The following is a 24,590-nucleotide window of genomic DNA, read 5'->3' as shown; positions in this document are numbered from 1 at the left end:
TTGCAAATTGCAACCGCTGAATAAGACCGGATGGATGCTGCAACCAGCATCTAATCTGTGGGGTGGGGGGCCGTACAATACAAACATCTACAAAACCTCTAATCGGCCCATCAATTCCTACAAAAGTAGAAGAATACCATAGAATGCAACAAGAAAGTAAAAAAGCTCAGCGTTAGCTTGTGAGGCCTGTAATGGGCTGAATTCTTATTATCAGCTCGTCCTCCTCTGGGGAAAGATTCGTCTGCTTTATTTCTGACTGTGTCTGTGGCGGTTGTCGCTGAGGTGTTGGTGAAGTTAACAGGCAATGAACCTACAGGACATGAATGAATCTAGATATAAGAAGTATTGATATGCATGTTTTAGTAACATGGACACATGTTACATAGTGTTCAACAACGTTTACTTTTGTAGACAGGTAAAAGTAGTGGTAACGAGACTTAACAGTTGTAATCGGCCCATCCAATCTTTTGACCCGCCAAATCATACACCACCATCCTATCTTTCAGAACCAGCTCTGCAGAGAAGGACCAGAAATTAGTCCAACATTTAGCAGATATGTTCAAGCAGTAGGATGATTCATGATTCATACCTCCTAGAATTGTCATTTTACCATTATTCTGAAAGCCAACGCACCAGAGCGTAGAACCATCCTACATTAGCAAGTTCCAACATTTAATAGACATGAAGAAACTTGTCTACTTGTTTGATAGATAAGTGGAAACTACATGGACACATGTTAAGACCCAGACATATTATTAAATATAAACAATCTTTGCGTTTAGAAACATCATACCAAGGCCACCTGAGCTCTAGCGAACTTACTTTTCATGATATTGTGAAGTATGTGTAGATCAGTCGTTGGATATGAAGCGTTAGCCAAGTAGGGAGAAGATAACATAGTAACCTCAGCTTCGCACCGGTTACCAGACTGAACTGACTTTGTTCATTATGGAGTACATTGAACATGAAGCGACTAGTAAGTTTAAGGAATTTCTGAAATGTTAACTTACGGATGCACGCTGTTGCAAAAGATAATCTTGGGGCTTCAGTATCATTGAGGCACCACCGGCAAAATTTAAGTGAACTAGTGGGAACATTTCGCTGGAGAGGGAAAAGAAATGAATAAATGGAATAAGAAGATGCCAGAAAAAATGGGGAAACAGTAAGAATGCTTCTATGTGAAAAACCTGGAATTAGTCTGATAGCAGTGGTTTCTCCTAGAAAAAATAGCATGCGCAGATTTCGAAACAACAGCTTGTGTGATCTGTAGAAGTAACGTAAAACATAAATGTACTGTCATATGTATTCATTTCCAATGAGGGCATTATTGGCAACACCCTAAAAGGCTTTCGTCTTGGAATTTACTGTTTTAACAAAAGGATCGAAGGCCTCTTCTGCAAGGAATGCCAATGTTGTCCCAGAGTCCAATATTGTTCCTCTCTCGTTTGATGTTGCGAACACTGAAGGATCGATGTTTAGGTTCTGCCCATTTACAGCAATACTTTGTAGATTTACATAATAAAGTGACCTGAGAATTTGGACATAAAGCACTGTTGGTGGCACATGTTAGGAAATCATCAAATATAAGAACAAACAAATTTTACGTGGATTGGAGATAAGTTGCTTTTGGGTCCATAGTTGTTCAAGTGTTTATTACTATGATAAAATTTTCTTGCAGATACAAACAGACAGCCACCATATATAAAGTAAATAAAATTACAAATTTACCCCTAGTACACTTGCCAAAGTGCAGCACTAATCTCAGCTCATCATTCCAACATCCGACTGATTGTAGTAAGTTTCATATGACAATTCTTGAAATGCATAGAGAAAGGTGCATAACAGGGTCATACACTCACACGCACACAAAAACACGAAGGCCGCACCTGACACTGTTATGCATTCTTCAACTCTAGGATGAGCATTTTGTTATTCACAGACTATCTCAAACATAAGAAGTGATAATCTTTCAAACACTGTTGGCAGAGCAAATAGAGAGTCTAGAAAGTGGTGAAGCAGGAAAAAGTGCATACTGTGATGGAACAAGTGGAGTGTAAACCATGTTTGGGGCCTCTGTCTGACCAAAAACTAATACACCACCACCGCCATTTTCTCCTCTCAAGCAATGAGCAAATGCACCTTGGGTGATCCCCTGTGCAGAAAGTTGTGAAATCAAGGATATTCCCGTTCGGCCCAAACCTAATATACCATCAACTGCATTATCTGTCGAGATAAGGTCCCCAGTATGTGATGTGCTGCAACTGTGTCCAAACAACAACAAAACATAAAAAACGTGGAGTTTAAATATAACAAAAGAATGTAGATAGAGAACTCACCCGAAAATGATAGGTGCTGAAGCATTCGACATGGATGGGTTCCCGAGTATTGTATCCAGATATACTGAGTCTGATACATAATAACCTGACGTCCCACTGCCATCAGCATACCGAAATTTGTATCCGCACCGACTGTGATCAGCACAAGCAGCATCTGAAGATCTTGATCCTAGAGCACAGGGTCGGTCAGAACAGGAGATCACTGAAGCTGTAGATGAGTTGGATGGATCAAAAAGTTGGAGCTCTATCTGTTTTACAAACCAAAAACATTGTTCGTGATTGTTGTGAGGAAAACCAGAAAAATTGTTTTGAGCATTGTCGAAGACATTCACTACTATTTGCTGACGAGTTTAATGTAGCAAATCACCTCTAGGATACGACAAAGACACAAAAATTCTATCATTTGTAGGCTTCCAAAAACAATATGCAAAGAGAAAAGATGAAGAATGGATATACTTGGAGTCCACTGTACGTGGGGCAACCTTTGCAGTTCTTGCAGCTGACCCAAAGCACATGACTTCCAGTATCTATCAGTACGTAATATTCTTTTGGTGGAGTTCCCAGCTTAATTCTTGTAAAGTATCGCCTATAAAGCAAGATTCACTATGATTGTCCGTTACATCAATTGATTAATGTAAGAACTAACAATTCTTGCATCATTCCCTCCCAAGTAGACAGGGCAATTATATTCAAGGTTTACATCTACATTTGTCATCAAAAAACAAGGATTTTCACATGAAAAGTCAGTTTCAACGAGGCCCAATGAATTCATAAAAAAATTCAGCAAGAAATTGGCTTTACCACATTGTAAAAACCAGATATTCAATTCATTTATCTATAATTACTTTCTCTTCCTCAAACCAAAGACTCCATTTCCTGCAGGAGAAAAGTTAAAACACTTTTATCCATCTTCTAATTAATTTATCGTATTGAATTTTGATTTCTAACATTGTTAAACTTTTGAATCTTGAAATTTATCATATTGATTCATATTATACCTGATCTGTATGCAAATATAATTCATAACATATATCTATATATATATATATATGTATATCCAACAAAGTTTTGAAAGAAAGAAATGATGAGAATATAGACATATACCCAACAAGAAAAGGATCATAGGTGCCTAGGAGAGGGAAATTAACCACCCCAGCAGGCTGTTGCTGCAGCAATCTGCCGTGTCTAACCCGGTCAATGTTCCTGAGTTGACTCAGCCCAAATCCTGCGTGGCTCGTCCTCTCCAGACTCAGCACCAAGCTCTTCCCTCCTCCGCCAACCGCCACACCCACATCCAAAGTCAACAACAGCACCGCGGCGAACACCTGCACCAGCAGAGTCATCGCCGGCGGCATTTCCGCTGAACAAACCCCACTCCCTTTTCCTGTTCTTCCTCTCTTTCTTCTGCTATATATATATATGTGTGTGTATCAAATTAGTTTTTGTTAACAAATATACGTACATGTATAAGTATATGTACGTTATTGTATTTCGCGTATGCAAATTGGTGTGTGGGCGTGAATTTTGAGAGAGAGAGTGGGCGAGAGACAACGGCCGATAACTGATTTTTGAATTTGAACTATATATATATATATATATATACGCACGTACATTACATATAAAAATTGCATGCTCAGGATGATTGTACATCCAACAACGAAAGTTGCACGTTACTTTGCCCTGTAGAAGCAGGCTTGGGCTACTATTAATTTCTTTTTTATTATTTTATTTTTTTCATGATTGTACATCACACAAGAAAAGTTGTACTTTACTTTGCCCTACAGAAATTTCTTTCCTTTTCTACTGACATTTGTACACAAATTTGATGCCTATGCATAGTTTTTAAAATTTTAAATTATATTTTTTTATTTTAATACATTAAAATTTAGCATTTTCAATTTTGTAAGTATTATTGCTTTAACTATAAGTGAAATAAAAAAAATACATAAAATAAAATAAGATGATATGATTGGAAATTAAAAAAAAATAAAATCTTATATAAGAAAAGTGAAATGAGATGGGAGGGAGGACGAACTTGGCAATAAAGAGGAATGTTCATATAATACCTTTTTTTTTTTTATTTTAAAAAAAATTATGGATCTTACAAATAAATTGTCAAACTAGAAACTTCTTCTGTGGGAATTTCTGCTTCTTTCATAGTTGAAATCTTTTACATTTTTCCACACCTAAATTTGGGGAAAAAAGATTTTAGTTTCTTATTTATTTCATAAAAAAGTTTAAATTACGGACACGCAGAAGACGACCACCGACTCCACCCCCCTACTCTGTCAATATTCCATACCAATCCTATCGATTAGATCTCAAACAAAAATTGAAAATATATATATAAAGTACTCTCCAACAAAAAGTCCTCTTTCCTTAAATAAAAATAAACAATATTAGTGGTGTTTAAAAGAAATGTACAATACTTGTATGAATATTTCTGTGTACAGCAACGTCGGAGTAATTCTATGCTAACCACGAATGGTCTGAGACCCGTCAAAGCAAATGCAACAACAAAATAGGCCGTCTTAAAGCCTGCAATCTAGCGTACACAAACTACCCTCAGCGCGGGCTCGCGCCCCCCACCCCCACCCCCACCCAACTTGGGCTATAATAACAGGGAACTACTACTAACCAAGAGGAAAATGTATACAACCTCCACAGGTCGATCAATAGACTTTACAAGAATGGAAGGATACCGAAGAATGGTATATGCAACAAGAACGTTGTAATGGTGATTGGTATTAGCTTGTAAAGCTCGTTACGTGGTGAACCGTTGTTCTCAACTTGTCCTGCATTGAAAAATTCTGTTTTACCGGTGTTTGTTGTTGTCGAGACGTTCACAGATGACGAACCTGTAAGACATAGATTTGTTTTAGCGAGTCGGAGTATGAATGAAGACAATGATATGATATGATTTCAGGCAAAATACGGTGGTGTGTGAAAGTTAGGTAAACTAGTGGTAAAGAAGCTTACAGTCGTAGTTTGCCCAACCAATCCGCTGACCAGCCAAATCATACACTACGATCTTGTCTTTCAGAACAAGGTCTGCAGGAAGGAGAAATGATCGATAAAATGATCAATGATAATGTCTTCTTATCTTAGCAGTCAAGACAAAAACAGACGTTGAACATGGAAGCAGAACATTAAGAATTGAAGCTTACAACAAACAAACACCAGAGAGGATGCTCAATGATCCGTACCTCCTAAAATTGTAATTCCTTGACCCTGGATTTTCTGAATGCCAATGCACCACACTGCAGCACCACCCTACACAAAGCGGGGCATGTCACCAACATTTACTAAATATCAAGGAACTAGAGAACTTGTTCGATTATATCCAGGCTCGGTGAGTTCATTTCAATGTCTGTCCACATTGGATACACTGCTCCTCTTCCAATGACCAAAGTTCTTTAGAAACAGGAGACAGTTAAATGTAAATTGCATATTGAATTTTATCACTGGTAATCTAAACCAAGGACCTCCACAAGCTTTAACGAACATTTACTTCCAACTATTCCCATTATGCTGTGGATTATTCTCACAAATGCCATAGCCAGTTCGAAAAAGTTCATTGTTTGGTACAAAGGCTTAACATGATGACCGGTTAGATCTTTGAGTTCATTATAAAGTACACTCGAGAAGCAGCATATTAGAAAGTTGATATATGTAGTCGACCAAGGCTATGGTTCACTGAGAAGATAGAAATTTTAAAAGATATGAAATGAAGACTTACAACAGAGTTCTGCTGCAAAAGATAATCTTGGGGTCTGAGTATCATTGATGCACCACCAGCAAAGTTTAAACTAACTGGAGGGAAAATTTCTGAGATACTGAAGAGGAAAATGAAAAAACAAACTAAGGAGGCAATTGGACAGAAAGATATGTGAAGATAAATGAATCTTTGATGAAAAACCTGGAGGTAGTTAGATAGCACTGGTTTCCCTTAGAAAGAAGGGGGCGCACGGATTGTGATACAGTTTGTGTGATCTGCAGAACAGAGAATATTCCACAAATTTAGGCATCAGAAGAATATAAAATCCAACAAAAAAATGACATGCATTAATGTTAATGGGCATCAAGTGGAACATCCAAAAGAATTTCTTCTGCAACTTACTGCCGTAACAAAAGGATCATAAGCCTCTTCTGCAAAGTATGCCAATGTTGTTCCTGAATCAATTATTGTTCCTCGGTTCCCTGATGTTGCAAACACTGACGAATCAATGTTTAATGTCTGCCCATTTACTGAAATACTTTGCAGATTTACATTGTAATGTGGCCTGAGAATTTGGAATCAGAGAATTCATCAATTTGCAATGTTGGTGGCACATCCAACTGATGGAAATAGTGTAATTGATGGTTCTTGGATGAAAAAGGAAAATGCATAACACAGGCACACACAGAAGAAAACGCCGCAGCATGGAACTACTAATTCCTTAACAGCTTATGATTTAACTGTCGAAACCATTCTTAAAAGACAAGCTTTTTGTGCCTCATATACTTTCTGAAATACAAGAACAGTTATGTTTTTGCATATTGAGGATGGAAAATGAGCTAAGAAGACTAACTTGAACTGTATCATGTCATGCTGTTGTTGAATTGCAGTCCAAATTGTAACACATGCAGTTTTGGTCACTAAATAAGGTTACTTTTCAGGGTCAAAAAATCTTCTCCTTATTGGAAAAGGACCAAGCATCAACACTCACAGATGCATAGAGATAGCGTTTCAACCAAGCTAATCTACTTGGTTGCTGTTCAGCTTACTCCGAAGCCCTCAGTTTCAGATACTTTCAAACAGTACACTGATTAAGAAAATCAAGCACTTGGAGTCTAGAGTGTGGTGAAATTCAAGGACTTTTAGTCAGAAACCAAGGCCCTCTATACATTGTTTACGCAAATAAAAGGTCGCAGTACTCCCAGGCAAAAGTATGATAAAAGATTATCAAATATAAATAATCTATAACCCTGAGATTTAAGCATCTTCACTTTCTCATACAAACAGTGGTTTAAAGAAAAGAGATTGTAGGCCAAATACATACCTAGCAATCAGAAGAGATTTACATGTGAGGGGAAAAGAAAAGAGTACCTATTTATAAACAAAAATAGGTTTATTTCCGCCAATTATCAGAACCCTTCTTAACTTATTAGCGCTTCAACTTGAGTTCCTATTTGCTTTGGTGGGTAAAAATGCTACAAATTGCAATCCTGATGTTCATTTTGGACCAGAAAAAGAAGTGGAAAAGCAAATTGATAAATGAGGAAACATCTATTCTGAAGCTATCGCCAAAACCGATAAGCACTTTGCAAACTAACAATTTAAGACATAATTCCTGAATTTCAATTTTTCTGAGGTGGTATATAAGTTACCTGGATATCCATTCAAATGCATATTATACATAGCAATCTATCAAATCTAACAATCTTATTAAGAAAAGAAAAAAAAACCCATCAGATTTACACATTCAGGTATGGGAATTAGACCCTTCTTGCATGATACTTAAACAAAAAAGTTGTATGTAAGGAAACAAAAAACAGAAACAGGTCTTGAAAGTTGTCAATCAGGTAATATACGTACTGTGATGGAACAAGCGGAGTGTACACTATATTTGGCTCCACTATCTGACCAAGTACCAATATACCACCACCACCATTTTCTCCTTTCAAGCAATGGGAAAATGAATTTGGGGTGATCCCCTGTGAAGAAAGCTGTGAAATCACAGATAATCCCTGCTGTCCAAAACCAAATATACCATCAACTGCCCTATCTGGCTTCGTAAGGTCCCCAGACTGTGATGTGCTGCAACTGTCCCAAAAAACAAAACCGGTAAAAACGTGCACCGAGAATGATTTCAATCTAGAACAACGAGAACTCACCCAAAGACAACAGGTGCTGAAGAATTCGAAGTCAATGAATTTCCAACTATGGAGTCGAAATAAATTGAGTCTGATACATAATATCCTGATGTCCCGCTGCCGTCACCATACTGGAACGTGTACCCACACTGATTCTGACCGGAACAACCAGAATCAGAAGATTGTGCTCCCAAAGCACACCTTTGGTCATTACATGAGATCATTGATGCTGTCGACGAGCTGGAAGGATCAAAAAACTCCAGCTCTATCTGTTAAACAAGCAACAGCATTCCATGAACCATGTCACTTCTAGATGTCCAAAAAATCTGCAAATAGAAGACAGACAAAATAAAGAAATGGAGATATGCAAGAATGAACAATGGTGTACTTGGAGTCCACTGGATGTGGGGCAACCGGTACAGGGATTGCAGCTGACCCATAGCACATCACTTCCAGTATCAATCTGTACATAGAATTCTTTTGGTGGAGTCCCCAATTTAACTCTTGTAAAGTATAGCCTATAGAAAAAGATTCAGCAGCCCAATAAGTTCCAGTGAATCAATATAATTCTCCAGCACATCAAACAATGGATACACCCCCCAAAGGAAAAGAGAACAAAGAAAGAATACAGCCAAAAAAAAAAAATATTCCACAATTTGATATAAAGCCTAAAATGTTCAAGAAATTCTTGCATCATTCCCTTCCAAATAGACCAACTAATCCAGAATATATACTTTTTGGAAGGTTAATTACACCCATCATATTCAAATAGATACGACCCAGAACTTAGATGTACTTTTGTAATAAAGAAGCAGAGCATTTGACTTGACAAGTTAATTTCAAGAAATGACTCAAGAACTCATTAAAAACCAGCAAGAAATTATGAAAAAACATCTCCAACATCAAAAGACAACATATTAACTCGTTTATCCATTTGCAATTTGAAAAATGAAAAGCCACTGTAAAAACTCACATAAAAGTACACGTCCAAGTTCCAACCACACACACATATATATCTCTATATACATGTAATATGTTGATAAGAATTAGATATATACCCAACAAGATAAGGATCATAGGTCCCCTGGACAGGGAAATCAACAACCCCAAAAGTCTGTTGCTGCAAGAATCTACCGTGCCTAACCCGGTCACGATGCCTGAGTTGACTCAGCCCCATTCCCTCATGACTCACCCTCTCGAGGCTCAGCACCAACCCCTTCCCCTCACCCTCACCACCGACCACCACGCCTACCGCCACCGACAAAAACAGCGCCGCCCCCACCACCAGAATCCTCGCCGGCGGCATTCCCAATAAACAAAAGAACCTCCCTTTTCTCCTTCTCCTTGTACTCTCTTTCTTGCCTTTCCTTATAATCTAAGCAAGACAACGGCTATATGTAGGAGTACATCTGATGCAATTATCTCCTACGTGTGTATATGTATATATATACATACATACAAATATATATGTATCTCTATATCTCTGCGACGTATATATACGTGTATGTGCGCGTGAATTTAGAGAGAGAAAGAGAGGGATAGAGTGCGCGAGAAAGAGAGAGAGAGGGAGAGAGACAACAGCCTTTAACCGAAGTTTGATTTGAATCAAAAACTTGGACTAATTATTCTATTTTTATACGCACCCACGTTGCACACAGAGTTCTTTGCTTCGACTGCTTGTACGATGCGCATAACAAGTTGTATCTTTCTTTTTCAATTCTTTAATATTATTCTTTTTTTAATTTTCCTTTTCTTTTCCTGATTTTGGGCATCGTGTCAGTCTGCTTTTCTTTTCTTTTTTTTTATTTTGCTATTTATCTTAATTTTTATTTATTTATTTATTTATTGTTCGAAAAAGGGATGGATTTTATATATTAATTTATTTTAAAATCTTGCAAATCTATGTATAATTCATTTCAAAAAAATATATTCAAATATCTTTGATTAATTACAGCATCCAATGCATCATCAATACATTAAAAATTCATTAAATTATATTAAAAGGCAATAAATTAAAATGATACTATAAAAATAGATAAATACCCACATATAGATCGAACCCATTTATATTATCCAAATTCGAAGCCACAACAACAATTCTCCTACAAATATTTTCAAATAATATGAATTGGCAACTTAGAAAAATAAATAAATATTATTCTGAAGCGCATAATTGAAATACAACTAGCAATAATTGCAAATACCAAAATAGATTTGACATAAAAAATAAATAAAATAATGGAATAGAATGGAATGGGGGACCTGTTTTTATGATATAATTAAATAGATTGGAACAAGTTGTCCAGCTTCAGACATTGAGGCATTGTCCTAACAATAATATTTATATCATAATGTTGTAAACTCCGACTCATGATAAATTGTGTTGATATTGTTATTAATTGCAAATACCTTTTGAACAACATTAATTTCTTGTTAATTACAATTGAATTCGTCAAAATTATCAAAAAAAAATTCTACCGTATACTGATACTAAAAGTAGAAATTTAGAATAATACTATATTTAGTGCGTTATTTATAAATTATAAAATGTCCGGCATTCTTTATATGGACTATGTTAGTTGTTCATGGAAGAACAAAGAGTTTCTTATTTATTTCTAAAATATTACAAACTCGTTTTATTTTGAGTTTAGTATATAGTTTTATTATTATGAATCTAATTTCATATTTTTCAAACACTGTAAAATCTTATCTATATTATTTATAATTTGGACTGGGTGAAATTTTATTTATTTATTTATTTCCGACTAATTTAGACTGGGTTGAAATTCTTTATATAAATGTATCGAGCGCATCATACATTTCTAAATTTTTTAAATTTCGAAAACATCTTATATAAGAAACAATGATCTTTCTAGAAAAATTTCACCAAAGACCCTCCAAGAAGTTGCTTATTTTCAATTGATTATAATTATTAATTCATTATTATTAGACTACTATTAATTTATATCAAACTATAGAAGTCCATTTAATGAGTTGACTCAATAAATTAAATTAACAATTGTTGCATTATTATAGTGAATATTAAAAAGGTAGTAATTGAGGAAACTAATGTTAATTAGTTTGTCTTAAAATAGTAGGAGGGTGTCCCATAATCCTAGTAAAAAAGTATTCACAAGTATGATGAATGGGAGGCTTTTGAGATGCTAAAGCACAACCCAAGAACCTTCTTCACACTACCCTTAAAGAGGATAGGAGAGGAGTTTTCACCCACTACCCTAACCTTATACCAGCCCTAGCTACTACCTTACCTTTTTCAGTTCTTACCACCTCACCAATGTGCTCACTATCACTAAAGTATGTAGTCCAAGTAAAAATGGATCTTGTGTTTTTAAAAGTAAATTGTGGGATAGAATCGAATAAGATATAAGTTTATTTATGCAAGTAAATGGTTATTTGATCTGAGAATTGATTTCAGTTCATTTTACGTTTTATTAGAATTGTAACTATAGATTCACCTGTTGGATAGTAGTTATGATTTGAATTGAATATCCGGTATATAGAGAGTCGTGTGTTTGCGTTCAATAATGGTTGTTGCGGAGACAGTGGTTTCTCTAATTTTGTTAATTACAAGAAAATATTAATAATTTAAAAAAAAATTGAGTTGGAGACTTTGGCAAAATGTGCAGCCTCAATTATTTGATTTCATGCTCTTTCACTTTGCCCCTAAGAAATGGATAAAAAGCAAAGTGGGGGGTTGGCTTTTGGTGGATTTACAAAAATAACCCCCTTGCTTTTGCTTTCTAAAATGGAGGCAGAGGCAGAGGCAGCAGCTCTGACCAAAAAGTAGGTGACCAAATTGCAACTTGTGAACAGGGGCAAAAATATCATTGAAAACTTAGCCTGGTTGGTTTCTGACTTGTAAGTTTTTCAAATTCTTGGACCACTCAAGTAAGTACATTTGGATGAATAGATTTAGATTTTTAGGAATGATTTAGAAAAGTAATTTTTAATAAATTTTAAATTCTTAATAATATATTTTTTAAATATGTTTTTGAATACTTTTAAATTTAAAAAATTTTAAATCCTCCCACTCTAATTTTGAACTATATTTTGATTAAATATGGATGAATTTTAAATTCTTTTTATATTTAGTGTTTGAAATATTTTTTCAAATCCTTCTTTCAAATTCGTGCTCATCAATCCAAATACAACTTAAAATCATTTAAATTCAATACTATTCAAACAAATTCAAAGAATTTATTATAAAAAAATTGAAATTCAAAAGTTTTATTATTAAGGATTTAAAGTCCACTCTACATTAGGAGGGAGCTGCTAAATTCTAATGTTGGGATTGGAGGTCCGGTTACGTTATGGTATCTAATTAATGTAACTTTGTCTGGTTTAAGAAAAAGGACACTCCTACCACAAAATTCCACTCTACACATCCAATTTCCCATCTATTTTTATTCAAAAATTTAATAATTTTTCTGGGCTTTGCTTAAATGGAGTATAAAAATCCTCTACTGTTATAAAATATTGGGTAAATGTAACTTATTTCAAAAAGAGTTGTGTGTAATTTTTTTTTATTGTGAGAAGATGTGGAAAGAAACTGTAGTAGTTACAACTTTAATTTTACAGCAAACAAAGAGCATGTAATTAAACTTAACCTCAGAAGTATCGGTATAATTAATTCTGGAATATTTTATTTGAGTAACAACTGTTACATAAAAAATTAGAGTGATTTGGAGAAGTAGTTGAACAAAGAGCATGTTCCATTAGCAGCCGGATTGAGCTTGGCATGAGCATTAATTCACAAAATCAGAATAAGAACCAAGAATTGCATTTTTCCGCCACACCAAACAAGGCGTATAATAGAGGAATCTGTGAGCAATAGCATGTGATGGGGATTACGCGCTTTTGGATATGGTGAGTGAGTTGAGTGTTTCCAATCATGAGACAGCCCGTCCCCTGTCCCTGCTACAACCTGCAGTGAGGAATGCAGCAACCAGCACAAAGACTGGGAAAAGAATGTTATCAACACGGAAATGCTGTGCCTGAGTGTTGTTGACTCTGATATGTAAGGGTTCTAATACTTAGGAAGCATACTACACGAAGATTGCACAAATATCATGTTAAAACGTATTATTCCATGCTGGGTGCATGTGCCGTGAAGGGATATACCCCTGCACTGTAACTCAAGTATAATATGGATGGAGGAGATAACAAAAGTGTAATAGGATCATATATCAAATACAAGCTCCACAATCAAAATTTCACCGAAGATGGCCATATTGTCAGTCCTTAGGGAAATTGACATTATGATGCATAATGCAAAGCTGATAGTACCCGTCTCCAGATAGAGTTCGCAGTTGTCTTGTTTGCTCAACAAAAGAGTCAATCTCGATTATTGAGTGTATTTCTTATTTCTCTTCCAGCAATAGGGACGTGCAGGACAGAAGTGACGACAACTCATCTGGCGTTGCCAAACCAAAACCTTGCCATCGTATTCTACCGAGTCTGTCGAGTAAGAAAATGTACCTGAAGATCATCAGTGATAAGTAGTATGTCAGTTAAAAGTAGCTGTTTTGAATGGAGGCTGGAAAAGGATATCTGCCGAGGAGAATGTGATCAATACCCTGTAAGAAGATTTAATATCCTAAGCTCCTTTCTGAAGTAATAATGATCACCAAAAGAATAAACAATCTGCCTTTGCAGGACATCTTGCTTTTCACCAGGCTTCTGTTTCCTCATGATCTTGAGAAGTAGCTTTTTTATAGGACTGCGAGTCAATAACCACGAATCTATGAAGGATACCTACACAAGAGAAACTATTATAAAAAAAGAATTAATGCAGTTCATTCGCAATCATGCTAACATGAAGTCAAGTAATATATGCCACAGGCCCCCATGTTAATGATTCGCAACATGACAGGGGCACATTCACGTCATGGTAATATGTTTAGAGGGCAAGACGAATGGGAAAAGGATCATTTACAGTCAGCATAATTGTGGCATATATTGCTTCGCTGAGCCATGGTATATTAGTAGATGCGAGGAGGATAATAGCACTCATTATGCAGTTTGAGTCAATTTGGACAAACAAACTGCTGAACAAGAAGAAAGAAGAGAGCATTCTGTTTCTTGTGCAGTGGTAATCAATGACAACAATAGGACACCATATGTAACACTCCCAGGGCTGTTGCAGGCAAAAAGATTGGATGGCAGTGATTAGACACGACAGTAAAGGAACCCAGGGGTTTTATGAATTATATTTGACTCATTAGAACAGGTTTCAAGCTTATATATGATTATGACAATAAACCCTAATTTCTTGCGACATTTCATAGAACTAAAGCAGCCAAGTGAATCAAGAAACAGATTAAGAGCAAACGTTAATGTCCTTTTACTGCTGAGCAAAGATGAGGAAAATATATTTACCCTTACTCATTATTGGAACCAAGAAAGAAAAGTTTAAATTGTAACCACTTCTCTAAGATAATCAAAGTAGCTGAAAATGCAATACCTCATATAACCGAACATCAGGGCTATGACTGAAAGTTTTAAGGAATGGAAAGCTCCAGGAATCAACCATAGGCTGTCAGGATTACAAAAAAATAAAGTTAAAGAACACAATCTTCAAGCAATTTTCACCTAAATTGTAAGGGAGCTTTAAGTGGAATATTTGTTTGCCCCATCCTCAGTACCCAGAAAAAAAGATAGATCTTTTGTTCTCACCAAGTTCAGCTATTCACCTAACTAATTAAAATCTTGTAACTAAAGTTGCTTTTTCAGCAACCCCATTTCCTTTTACTTTGCATCTGCTCATTTAGATGGCAAGAGGGGATCAACATCCAACTTTAGACATTATGTGAACTTCAACAGTTAAACAGCAGATCAAACTCTTTCACATCCCAATTAGCGTTACGGGGTGGAAAGCATGAACAACATCATGCAGCAAAATAATTGGAATAAATTTTTTTATGGCAGCTTTTAGGATGCATTCTGTTTTTACTCTCTCTCATCCTCACTCTCTCAGCTATGTTCTCCAATCTTTTTGCAATTAGTTAACTGTAACGAAAAATATCGAACACCTTTCTCTTTGGGATAGAGGAATATGTTGGTAGTGAGATCCACTAACATGGCATAATAGACAACAATCATTCACAAATCTCACCTGTGAGCTTGCCCGAAACGACAAACACACTAAAGATGCTTTTGGGATATCTGACTTGGACAAATTGGCATCATTTCTGTCAGAGGTTATGGGCAGCTTAAGGCTAGAACCATCTGAGTAGTTCACTTCAACTGTAGGAAACTTCACAGCTGCAACCGCTGGAATTATTATCTTATTTGCCGGTCCAATCTGCATAGAACCACCATCCCAAACTTAACCTCAAAATCCCCAAAATCAAACACCTTTTTATGAAAAACGAAATCTAAATTAAGCATCGAACGTAATCAAACTCTTAGTCCAATAAATACTACATCAACATACCTTCCCACCATGTTGCTTCATCTCCGACATATCCGCAAAGTAACCCCTATTCATCTCATCTTTACTGTCCTAAATTACACATAAACATTTTTCATTCACATTTAAACAAATGCAGTTCCGTAACCCAAAGTGTAAGAACATGGGTGGACGTCAAATTACTCACAGCCGAGCTCGTTCTCTCTCAATTGCGTCCTTATTTCCCATCTACATTAAAATAAACCAAAAGGACACGCATTAAAACAGCACAAATCCAAGTTCTTTACAATAACTCACTCAAAAACAAATTCAAGTCGACCCATGTTCACTTTCCAAAGATCTAGAACAAGAACAAGAAACTAAACTACGAAAACAGAATTCCACAATATACAAAAACCCATCAGGGTTTAGTTTCTAGGATCAAACCCACAATGAAAGCGAAATCTACGGGTCCATACGGTCAAACCTGAAGCAAAATTTCAACCGACCTGATAAATGTCAAGGAAGCGACTGGAAGTCCATTGAGAAGGACTTCGTAGAGGGATTTCTGGGAAAATCTGTACTTCCTCTTTGAGCAATTTTCTACCATTGACACTTCTTCTTGGTGCGATTTCAATCAGTCTCTTCAATCTCAGCATCTTCAAGGTTTTTCTCCTCCCCCTTTGTGTGTGTTGTGTCTGAACTCTCTTCTGAAGCTGCTTGCAAAATTTTTCATTTTTCATATATGGAAAAGAGTATTAGGAATTGGGCTCCATAAAACTCCTGCCAGAGCCCACACTTCGTTAACGAATATATTCCTGAGCCCAATAAAGAAGTTGACAGCTCAAATATGAATTTATTTGGTTTGGGCTTTTACAAAGGCCCATATATCTGTACTATATATTTCAAGGCACATGTCTATTAAGAAATAATCCAGTTCATCTATACTAGTGAGACCATGATTTTGAAGCACAATAGAAGTGAGTCCAAAAGACCTTCACCACACAACAATTCATCACATACAAACAACACAACAACTCAAGATTGTAACAAGTCACTACATACAACACAACAAATCCAAATAACTTAAGTCGAAGCAAGTTTCTGGCACAACGATGTGCTGCAATTGTGAAAATTCCACATTTTTCTTGGCATCAAATTTCAAGTCTTGATACCATATTTTAAGATAGTAATTTTTTCATGCAAATTTCGAGGAGATTTGTGCATCGAATTCAAGAATAAGCTAAAGCAACATTTGAAGAGAAGAATCGAATAATAATATTTACCTCAAAGATTGTAACATCTTTTATTTCAATTTATAAAATTTCATTTTGTCCTATATTTTTTGTCTTGCATAATCCAAATTTTGTGTGGACAACATTCTATTCATATATATATATATATATATAAATATATATATTGTATTAGTAGTCTACTTTTATTCAATAATTTATAATTCATTTGAATACTTACTCGTAGAATGAAATGAATCAATACGTTGTTGACTGGCAAGTGAGTAAGAAACCGATCCTGAAAATGGGTTAACCGTGAAAAGGCTTTGTTGTCATTGTGGTGGCATATATGCCTTCAAAAGTTTCAGCATCATAAACCACTTTACACCACAACCACAATGCCAATGCAGGTCCGGATTAGGCGAGTCGGACAATAAATAATCAATTCATGTCACGGAATAGGTTCCTTTTTGTACTTTATTTGCGTCAATACACATCTGTTCTTTTTTATGTATTATAGATGAAGCGTGGAACACATTCGAATTCAATGATTGTTTGTAGACTCGTAGAGGAATGGCATCACAGTCAAGAACTCAGAAGGTGCCCAAGAAGGGGAAAAAAAATAAAGTTAAAGAGTAGAATTATAATTTTATAACATTTTATTTTGTTCAACATTTTATGCACTTAATTTTATTCTTTCATTTGAAAGCAAAACTGAACCAATTATTACACATTATCTTCTTTCTCCTTATAAATGAAAACAATAGTTAACATTACATGTAAATTTTAGATTATAAGTACAACTTATTAATTGATAGAGAAAACTAGTATATAACTCCACATCAAGTGCCAAGTGCTGCATACTATAAAAATTAGTGCAAAATAATAGAATCGCTCTTATAAAGCAGTACAATATTTGTGGAATTTGATGCCCTCACTCAACAAGTCCTTTTATTCTACTATTTCTTTAGGGCATGGAGATCTGCATAATACGTATTCATCCATTCTTTTATTATCTTAACCTCTACATTTCGTTGCTCCACCAACCACTCTGGATCAGTTTTCGTAGAATAAAGTATGTCTAGACAATGAGACCCTGCAAAAAAGGAGAATAAACATTTTCACATAGTGGAGATGGGGCATCTCAATCAAATAAAAGAGAAAAAAAATCACTGAGAAATAAAATAAATAATAAAGGGTAGAAAGAGAGAGAAAGATTATTTTTTGGTGACTAAATTCAAGAATCCATAATTCAGCAAAATCTGAAATTGCATACTCTCGACTGTTGTTACGGCGCGCATACTTTTTGATATGTCTTCTAAAACCCTATATATGATTCAAAAGAAAGGGGGTGAAAAGCAATTAAACAAAACATATAACTCTAACATAAATTAGTATATTTCCAAATTAAATAAAAGAATCTGGCTATTTCAGTTACCCTCCACTACTGTATGGATCTTTTAGACCATTTGAAAAAATTATGTTGCTCCCAAATCGGTGCAGCACTAACTTTATATCCTGCAATAAAATAAAATAAACTTTATATCCTGCAATAATTTGGTGTTAAATAAATTGCAATGTCTATAATTATTTATTACATATATGTATATATATAAGAACAATTGGGGTACTTCAAATTTTTGTTGATAAGATAATGAAATGGTAAAAAGAAACTTACATGGCCTCCATAGTAAGTAGTAACCCAATGAGGACGAGGAGAGACACCATATAAGCCTTTGCAGTATTTGATGAATCGATTTAGATTGAAAGGTGCAGCTGGAAACATTGTGTCATCTTCCCCTCTCCCGATAGGGATCACCAGATCGCTACAAGTCTAATGGAAACAAGACCAAACTAACACTCAAACGAAGAATATATAATTACAATATGCAGTATTTTAACTATAAGTCACAGTTAGAATTATCATACTTTTTTCTTGATTAATTTTCAATTCTTTGACCTCATTAATACGGAAATAATTTGTTCGAATTAAAGGGAGAAATTAGATCTTAAATAATGACTTACTTGCCATGGCCACCCCGTGTTGGTTTCATCGGGATAATTGTATTCATTTGTATCATAGCAAGAGACATTCCCTTTAGAAGAGACGACGAGCTCACCGAATCACACGTAGAGATATTGATAATACAGTAAAAGGGGATAAAGGAACCGTGCGTTGATTGTCCTCTAAAGGTAAGTTTTCTTCTTCCTTATGTAAAAAGCCGGCAAAAATCCGGCCAAGAACATCAGTTCCTCTTGGAGCTCCATCAATGCCACGGCACAACATTCTCACTGAATCAATTGGTGGCTGATTATATTGAGCAGCATATGAATATATTGAGTCCAGGTAATCCTTTAGCTCAAAGGAATTATTCAAATGCCTGAACCAAAAAATCAATTAATTATTGCTTTACTAAGGATAAAGTTAGAGGATATATAAATATATATTTACATATTTAGATCAATACAAAGTATGATATTTTACGAGCAGGTCTTGAATTTTTGACTAAGGAGGGAGAGGCCATTGGGTTTGGACTCGATTCTGTCAATTTCAGACCATGACTTTCGTATAGTTTGATAACAAGTGTGACTGGCCTCCTGCAAAAAATAGGAACCCAATATAATATACTACAATTTCCCATGAACTTTAAAGAAAATATTAGATAATAAAAATATATGAAAAGCATGAATAATTAATAATTAATACGTACTTTGAAGTCCTTGGTGACAATTGAATAATATCCATTTTGTGGAGTAATATTGTCGAAATAAAGAATAGGGGCTGACGAGGCTAGAGCACCTAAAGCAATGTGTGGATACTTAAGCCGAAGCCAAGAAGCTAGCACTGAGGGGAAAAATGATTCTCAGGAATATGAATTGCTTAAGCACAAACATTATGTATATACACATGTATATAAGCTGCATATGTGAGAAATAAGTGGATAATTAACTCAATTGAAAAGACATATTGAATTTCTTAACTTACTTCCTCCATATGATCCTCAAATGACAGTACTGGGAGATTTCTGAGCGGAAAACTTTTCCTTCACATGTAACAGAACCTCCGCATAATCTGCTATGGCTTGAGCTGAGTTGAAATATCCACGTAAGGTTTTGTTTCTTATGGCTTCTTCCATTGATCCAAACGGGACTGATTTTCCGTAAAATCGATGCTAATGAAGCAACAAAAAGAAAAAAACATAGTAAGAACTGTCACAGCCCAAATTTTTACTTTTAAAAGGAAAAACTTTCTCTGGTGTGAATGTGTGATAGGAAATAAAGAATATGAAGGTCATATCATAAATTACCTCTATGAAAACCGCAAGAGCTCCGAACAAAGGGGCAGTATCGCTGATAAAACCAATTACTCCTAAGTCTTCGTCGAGAGGTCTTCTGCCCCAAGATATGCAAAAATCGGAGAGCTTGAATTTGCACCACCCCAGTTTCTAAAATCGACCATGTATCTTTGTTGGAAAGTGGCATAACTCTGGGGTCCATAATTGAAGTGATCAAGGGTCTGAGTGTAAAAATATGTCTTAAAATCCTCAGAAGTTGCAGATGCAGATGAGATTTTATTAGGGTCCCTAGAGATTAATGATTGTTTATAATGTGGACTCAGCCTTGGGATTTTGTGTGGAGATAATGAAACAGATTCCAAAAACAATGGGAGAAGAAGGAGAGGGTAGAGTTCGAACGAAAGTACAAATAACCTAATACGCAGCAGCATCATGCAAGTGCAAGTGTAAATTTTGGTGGGGTGGTTTCTTCCTCTTCCTTTTCTTTTTTGGTTCAATGGACATCACTGAAGCAGCTTGTATATATAGGCAGGCATAAAGTAGATACTATGTGGAAGATTACTAGATGGTTAGTGGAGAATAATAGCATTATCTAGACTAAAATCTAAGTTGAAAAGAACTAGCTGAGCCTGAATGGATTGGTTTAGTGTGTGTGTCATGGATGTGAAATACCATAAATTCTCTATGTATTTATATACATTTCATAATTGATGGAATGCAGAATATTCTCATGACTAAGGCAATGATGCAGCGCATGGACTAACCTTAGTTGTGTTTTTTAAAATTATAAATGTGAAGATACCCAAAACTATTAGTTGTCAACTATCATCTAAAAGTTTGCATTTGTTATAAAATTAACAGTAAAACTTGGACAGAAGAATAGAACTCATGCTATTTGCTACCGAGAACTTCAATTGGAATATAGGCATCTTATCGTTGACACCATTTCTTGAATGAAAATTTTTTTTATGTAAACTTCATGGGAGATGCTTTGATATAATAAGTTTTATGCTTAGTTAAAATATACCTGCACAATCGGCTGATAAAATATACATGCAGGAAAAGAATTTAAAAAATCACAAATAATCAAACTTCCCCAAACTTTTAACTCTAAATCATGTGGACAGGAAAAAGCAATATACTCACTTAGATATTAACGTTACCCACTTCTCTTTTTCTTATCTAGATTACCCAACCTGGATGAGGCAAGTAAATTTATATATTAATTCTTTCATCTATTTTTTCTCGTGCTGTGCTTTAATTCCTAACGTTAATAATTAATAAATAATAAATTTGGATAAATGTTGATTATGACCAGCCAACTACTGATCATGTTTTTGCTTCTGCATCATAAGGACCCGTTTCTGAATGAAAGCAGCCGTTCATTATTTCCATATATAATAGCCAAAAAATTTTTGAGTCGTTTAAAAAATAGAAACAGCTATTAATTACCATTAGTATTGATATTTGATAGACATTCATTTTCATTATCAAGAAATCATGGTTCCAACTTTATTTATATACTTGGTTTCTGTAAATAATTCAATAGAGCATGCATGAAGTCCTCTAGGACCCTATAATTTGACTCGAAAAATAAAACAATTAGATACCCAAATTGTATGAAGTGCACTCATAGGCAGTACCAACTAAAGGAAAGTGTCTCTACAAGCCCTCTATTATTGTTTTTGCTTCAAAGTCTTTTATTCTCATAATGGATGCTTCTCATTTAGTAGTATGATTTTTCCACTTGACCTACTGAATTATTTCCATGCACCTAGTGATTTATCCACTCTGGGAGCATATAGCCAAGATTCAAATGACCATCTGACTATGCAAGGTTTTACCTATTGCTAATTTTAAGGACGTCCCATTGGGAAGAAGTACTGATGGAAATATGGACTCTACACATTCTTCATATCAGGATCAGCAGCTGTAGAAGAGGGGAAGCTTTGCAATTTTGGAGGCATGTACCGATTGTGACTGGGATCGCATAGATGTTTTAATATTCTTCCGGCTATTGCCTGATCTTACCTTGTTCGGTGCAAAAACCTTGAAACTTTTTGACTAATATAAGCACACTCTAGGAAATATACAATGTATGGCACTTTGTATAGAAAGAAAATGGAAAAAATATCAGCAATTCATCATCTTATGAAGTCACAAACTTTTCTATACCAAATCACTAATTGATGGATAACAAGAGGCGATAGGATTTAAATAACTTATAGTAATACTCCTATGTGAACAATTGACTTGCACCAGCTTCAGGTAATACATGTTCGAAAGCAGCAAGAGTTGCACCAGCTTCTAGGTTGTGTTCAGAAGGTCCTTCTCACATGGCGCGTCTACGTAAAGCTAATACAATATGCAGTACAAACTTGCAATAGAAAATTCAAATGGCTTCCATTAGCCAGATGCCGAAATTTTCACAATAAAATTCAAAATAAACCTTTATTATCATAACCTCAACGAAATTAAAATGCCAAATAGAAAAGGACACTTAGGAACCAATCAATGCTGTTCGTGATCATCGCAAAAACCTCCCAACTTCAGGGCAATGTGCACTAAACATGCAATAAAATTCACAACTCAACACAAATAATTAAAGAGTACGAGATCTGAGAGGATAAAGGAAAAGAACGAGAAACACACTTGACTGCCGGGAAAATCCAGAATGTGGACGGAGCCGCCACGAGTAAAGAGCAGTCATGCGTTCGGTAACGGCAACACAAAAAGCGAAGTCATCTTGAAGGACCGTCGGCGCGCTGACCGCCCGTTTGCTAGTACTTCGGCCTTGGCTGATCCTCCTCCTCCGATTTTTCTTCTCTTCCGTTGTCGCCTTCCATCCGTTCTCCGTTGGCTTCGACGTCGTTTGCGGCTGCAACTTTAATTTTACGAACCGAAGTGGCCTATTTTCATCCTCGTAAGGCAGCAAGCAACCTTAAGTTTAATTTAAGAGACCGTTGCAACCTGCAACCTTAATCAAATGTGTATGAAATAACTAATGGATTTTTTGTTTAAACATAACCATCAACACATAATCTATATAAAAATGGGCTTAATCCAATTTATCTTCTTATGATATTGTAAATAATTAAATTAATTTATTATTAAAAAAACAGCAATTAACCCCTGTATTTTTAAAATAAAATAATTTATTACTTTATTTTAAAAAAATATAATAAGGTAAATTGCTACATATTAAACAAAACAGGAAGATAAATTGCTAATATTTCTTTCGTACAATATAATTTACTCATTTACAATATCATAAATGGATAAATTGCATTTTTCCCATATAAAAATATACACCATGTTTGGTTTCATGTTTAGGCATTTATGGAGACAAGATAAAACACACTAAATATTTATTTTTGTATTTTTTACACCTTATTTGTGTGTTTTTTTATTTTTCAACTTTTTATATAATATATATATATATACACTTATTATATATAACATAAAAGAAATATGATTTAACAATAATAGTTATTTTTATCTCCAAAAAATACAACATTAAATATACAATATTTATATATAAAAATATATATAAAAGATATATGATTTGATAATGAACAGTGATTTTTGTCTCGCAAATAATAATATCAAAACCTACACTACTTATATTAAAATATTTTAAATTACCTCAAAATACAAATTCAAACATACCATTTATTTTCAACACACACTTATTTTATATCTATTTCTCTCTCTCTATCTCAAAAACACTCAAAATACAAATCGAAAGACTGTATATGTTGACGTGTTTCCGATTGAGTAGTTATTATCACTTTTTTTAAAAAATTCTTATAAGCTAAAAAAAATATACTATGTTATTTACTTATATCATTTTACACAAATAAATTAAGAATTTATTTTTAAAATAAATTTTAATATAATATAAGCTTTACAAATATATTATAAGAAATTTTAAATAAAATTAGCCACACAATCTCTAAATTTTACTGGCTATGAAAAATTAAATTTTAAATTAACATTTAACAATTGACTCTTATATTAAAAAAGGATAAATTATAACGACACTCGATGAAGTTTTATATAATTACGAATACTCTCTTATTGTTTAAAAAATTACAAGTATTTTTTTTGATACTTGATAAAATTATATAATCATTTGATGGAGGTATGAAATTGTAAATTTTACCTTTATTATATTTTGTTCTTTCTAAAAATTAAAAAGTAAAAATTTATATAAAATCGGACAGGACGAATGAAGAAATATAAAAAATTTAAAATAAATTATCCACTTAGTCCATAAAAAAAATTAGAAAAAATTTAAAAATAAATAAAAATTTAATTCTTATTCTATAAGGATATTTTATTCAGTCACCAACAACAAATGGATGAAAACCTAATAGAGGCCAATGGATTGAGTTAGTTGTTAGACGATTGTTAAAATCAGAGGGTGATTGGTAATTTTTCAAATAAAAAGAGAATA

General features: G+C 34.6%; 3 protein-coding genes, 1 long non-coding RNA gene and 1 pseudogene across 7 annotated transcripts; all 5 read right to left on the bottom strand.

Annotated features, from left to right (window-relative positions):
• LOC105169962 (aspartic proteinase-like protein 2) lies at positions 76-4,044 on the bottom strand. Of its 2 annotated transcripts, XR_002287804.1 has the most exons (11): positions 3,441-4,044; positions 2,793-2,922; positions 2,337-2,584; positions 2,034-2,261; positions 1,366-1,528; positions 1,188-1,264; positions 1,011-1,101; positions 823-928; positions 590-650; positions 443-514; positions 228-310 (listed from the first exon to the last, which is right to left on the bottom strand). XR_002287804.1 is itself a non-coding variant. In XM_011090514.2 (10 exons), exons 1-10 carry the CDS (start codon positions 3,689-3,691, stop codon positions 111-113), a joined length of 1,521 nt encoding a protein of 506 aa, XP_011088816.1. In that variant the 5' UTR covers positions 3,692-4,037; the 3' UTR covers positions 76-110. The 2 variants fall into 2 exon arrangements, 1 of the variants encoding a protein (XP_011088816.1); XM_011090514.2 differs by lacking the exon at positions 823-928 and having other exon boundaries at positions 76-310; positions 3,441-4,037.
• Positions 4,689-9,779, bottom strand: LOC105169960 (aspartic proteinase-like protein 2). The gene is made up of 10 exons (XM_011090512.2): positions 9,251-9,779; positions 8,581-8,710; positions 8,214-8,461; positions 7,915-8,142; positions 6,457-6,619; positions 6,256-6,329; positions 6,076-6,172; positions 5,543-5,609; positions 5,316-5,387; positions 4,689-5,194 (listed from the first exon to the last, which is right to left on the bottom strand). The coding sequence occupies exons 1-10, from the start codon at positions 9,496-9,498 to the stop codon at positions 5,019-5,021; spliced, it is 1,503 nt and encodes a 500-aa protein (XP_011088814.1). The 5' UTR covers positions 9,499-9,779; the 3' UTR covers positions 4,689-5,018.
• Positions 13,260-16,309, bottom strand: LOC105169959. Of its 3 annotated transcripts, none has more exons than XM_011090510.2 (7): positions 16,113-16,309; positions 15,812-15,852; positions 15,649-15,712; positions 15,328-15,516; positions 14,677-14,748; positions 13,789-13,967; positions 13,260-13,691 (listed from the first exon to the last, which is right to left on the bottom strand). In XM_011090510.2, exons 1-7 carry the CDS (start codon positions 16,260-16,262, stop codon positions 13,574-13,576), a joined length of 813 nt encoding a protein of 270 aa, XP_011088812.1. In that variant the 5' UTR covers positions 16,263-16,309; the 3' UTR covers positions 13,260-13,573. The 3 variants fall into 3 exon arrangements, with proteins under 3 accessions (XP_011088812.1, XP_011088813.1, XP_020552249.1); XM_011090511.2 differs by having other exon boundaries at positions 15,649-15,717; positions 16,113-16,211; XM_020696590.1 differs by lacking the exon at positions 14,677-14,748.
• Positions 17,687-20,964, bottom strand: LOC105170221 (annotated as a pseudogene).
• LOC110012612 lies at positions 22,220-23,117 on the bottom strand. Its single transcript, XR_002287832.1, has 2 exons — positions 22,784-23,117; positions 22,220-22,508 (listed from the first exon to the last, which is right to left on the bottom strand). It is a non-coding gene; the product is annotated as an uncharacterized LOC110012612 (long non-coding RNA).

Source organism: Sesamum indicum, linkage group LG9 (assembly GCF_000512975.1).
Source record: "Sesamum indicum cultivar Zhongzhi No. 13 linkage group LG9, S_indicum_v1.0, whole genome shotgun sequence".
Classification (NCBI taxonomy): Eukaryota; Viridiplantae; Streptophyta; class Magnoliopsida; order Lamiales; family Pedaliaceae; genus Sesamum; species Sesamum indicum.
Note: the sequence above shows the minus strand (reverse complement) of the source record. Positions and strands in the feature narration are given on the sequence as shown.

Bases quoted from the DNA above. Each gene is read 5' to 3' on its own strand.
- LOC105169960 (XM_011090512.2), bottom strand. From the start codon at position 9,498: ATGCCGCCGGCGAGGATTCTGGTGGTGGGGGCGGCGCTGTTTTTGTCG. The intron at 8,462-8,580 runs GTACACCATTGT...CTTGTTTAACAG, and splicing joins CCACATCCAGTGGACTCCAA to ATAGAGCTGGAGTTTTTTGA. The intron at 5,388-5,542 runs GTACGGATCATT...TCCTTCCTGCAG, and splicing joins AGGAATTACAATTTTAGGAG to ACCTTGTTCTGAAAGACAAG.
- LOC105169959 (XM_011090510.2), bottom strand. From the start codon at position 16,262: ATGCTGAGATTGAAGAGACTGATTGAAATCGCACCAAGAAGAAGTGTC. The intron at 15,853-16,112 runs GTCGGTTGAAAT...ATTTTAATGTAG, and splicing joins GCTTCCTTGACATTTATCAG to ATGGGAAATAAGGACGCAAT. The intron at 13,968-14,676 runs GTATTGCATTTT...TCTCTTGTGTAG, and splicing joins CTGATGTTCGGTTATATGAG to GTATCCTTCATAGATTCGTG.
- LOC105169962 (XM_011090514.2), bottom strand. From the start codon at position 3,691: ATGCCGCCGGCGATGACTCTGCTGGTGCAGGTGTTCGCCGCGGTGCTG. The intron at 2,923-3,440 runs GTATATGTCTAT...CTTGCTTTATAG, and splicing joins TATGATCCTTTTCTTGTTGG to GCGATACTTTACAAGAATTA. The intron at 1,102-1,187 runs GTTTTTCACATA...TTCCCTCTCCAG, and splicing joins TGCTATCAGACTAATTCCAG to CGAAATGTTCCCACTAGTTC.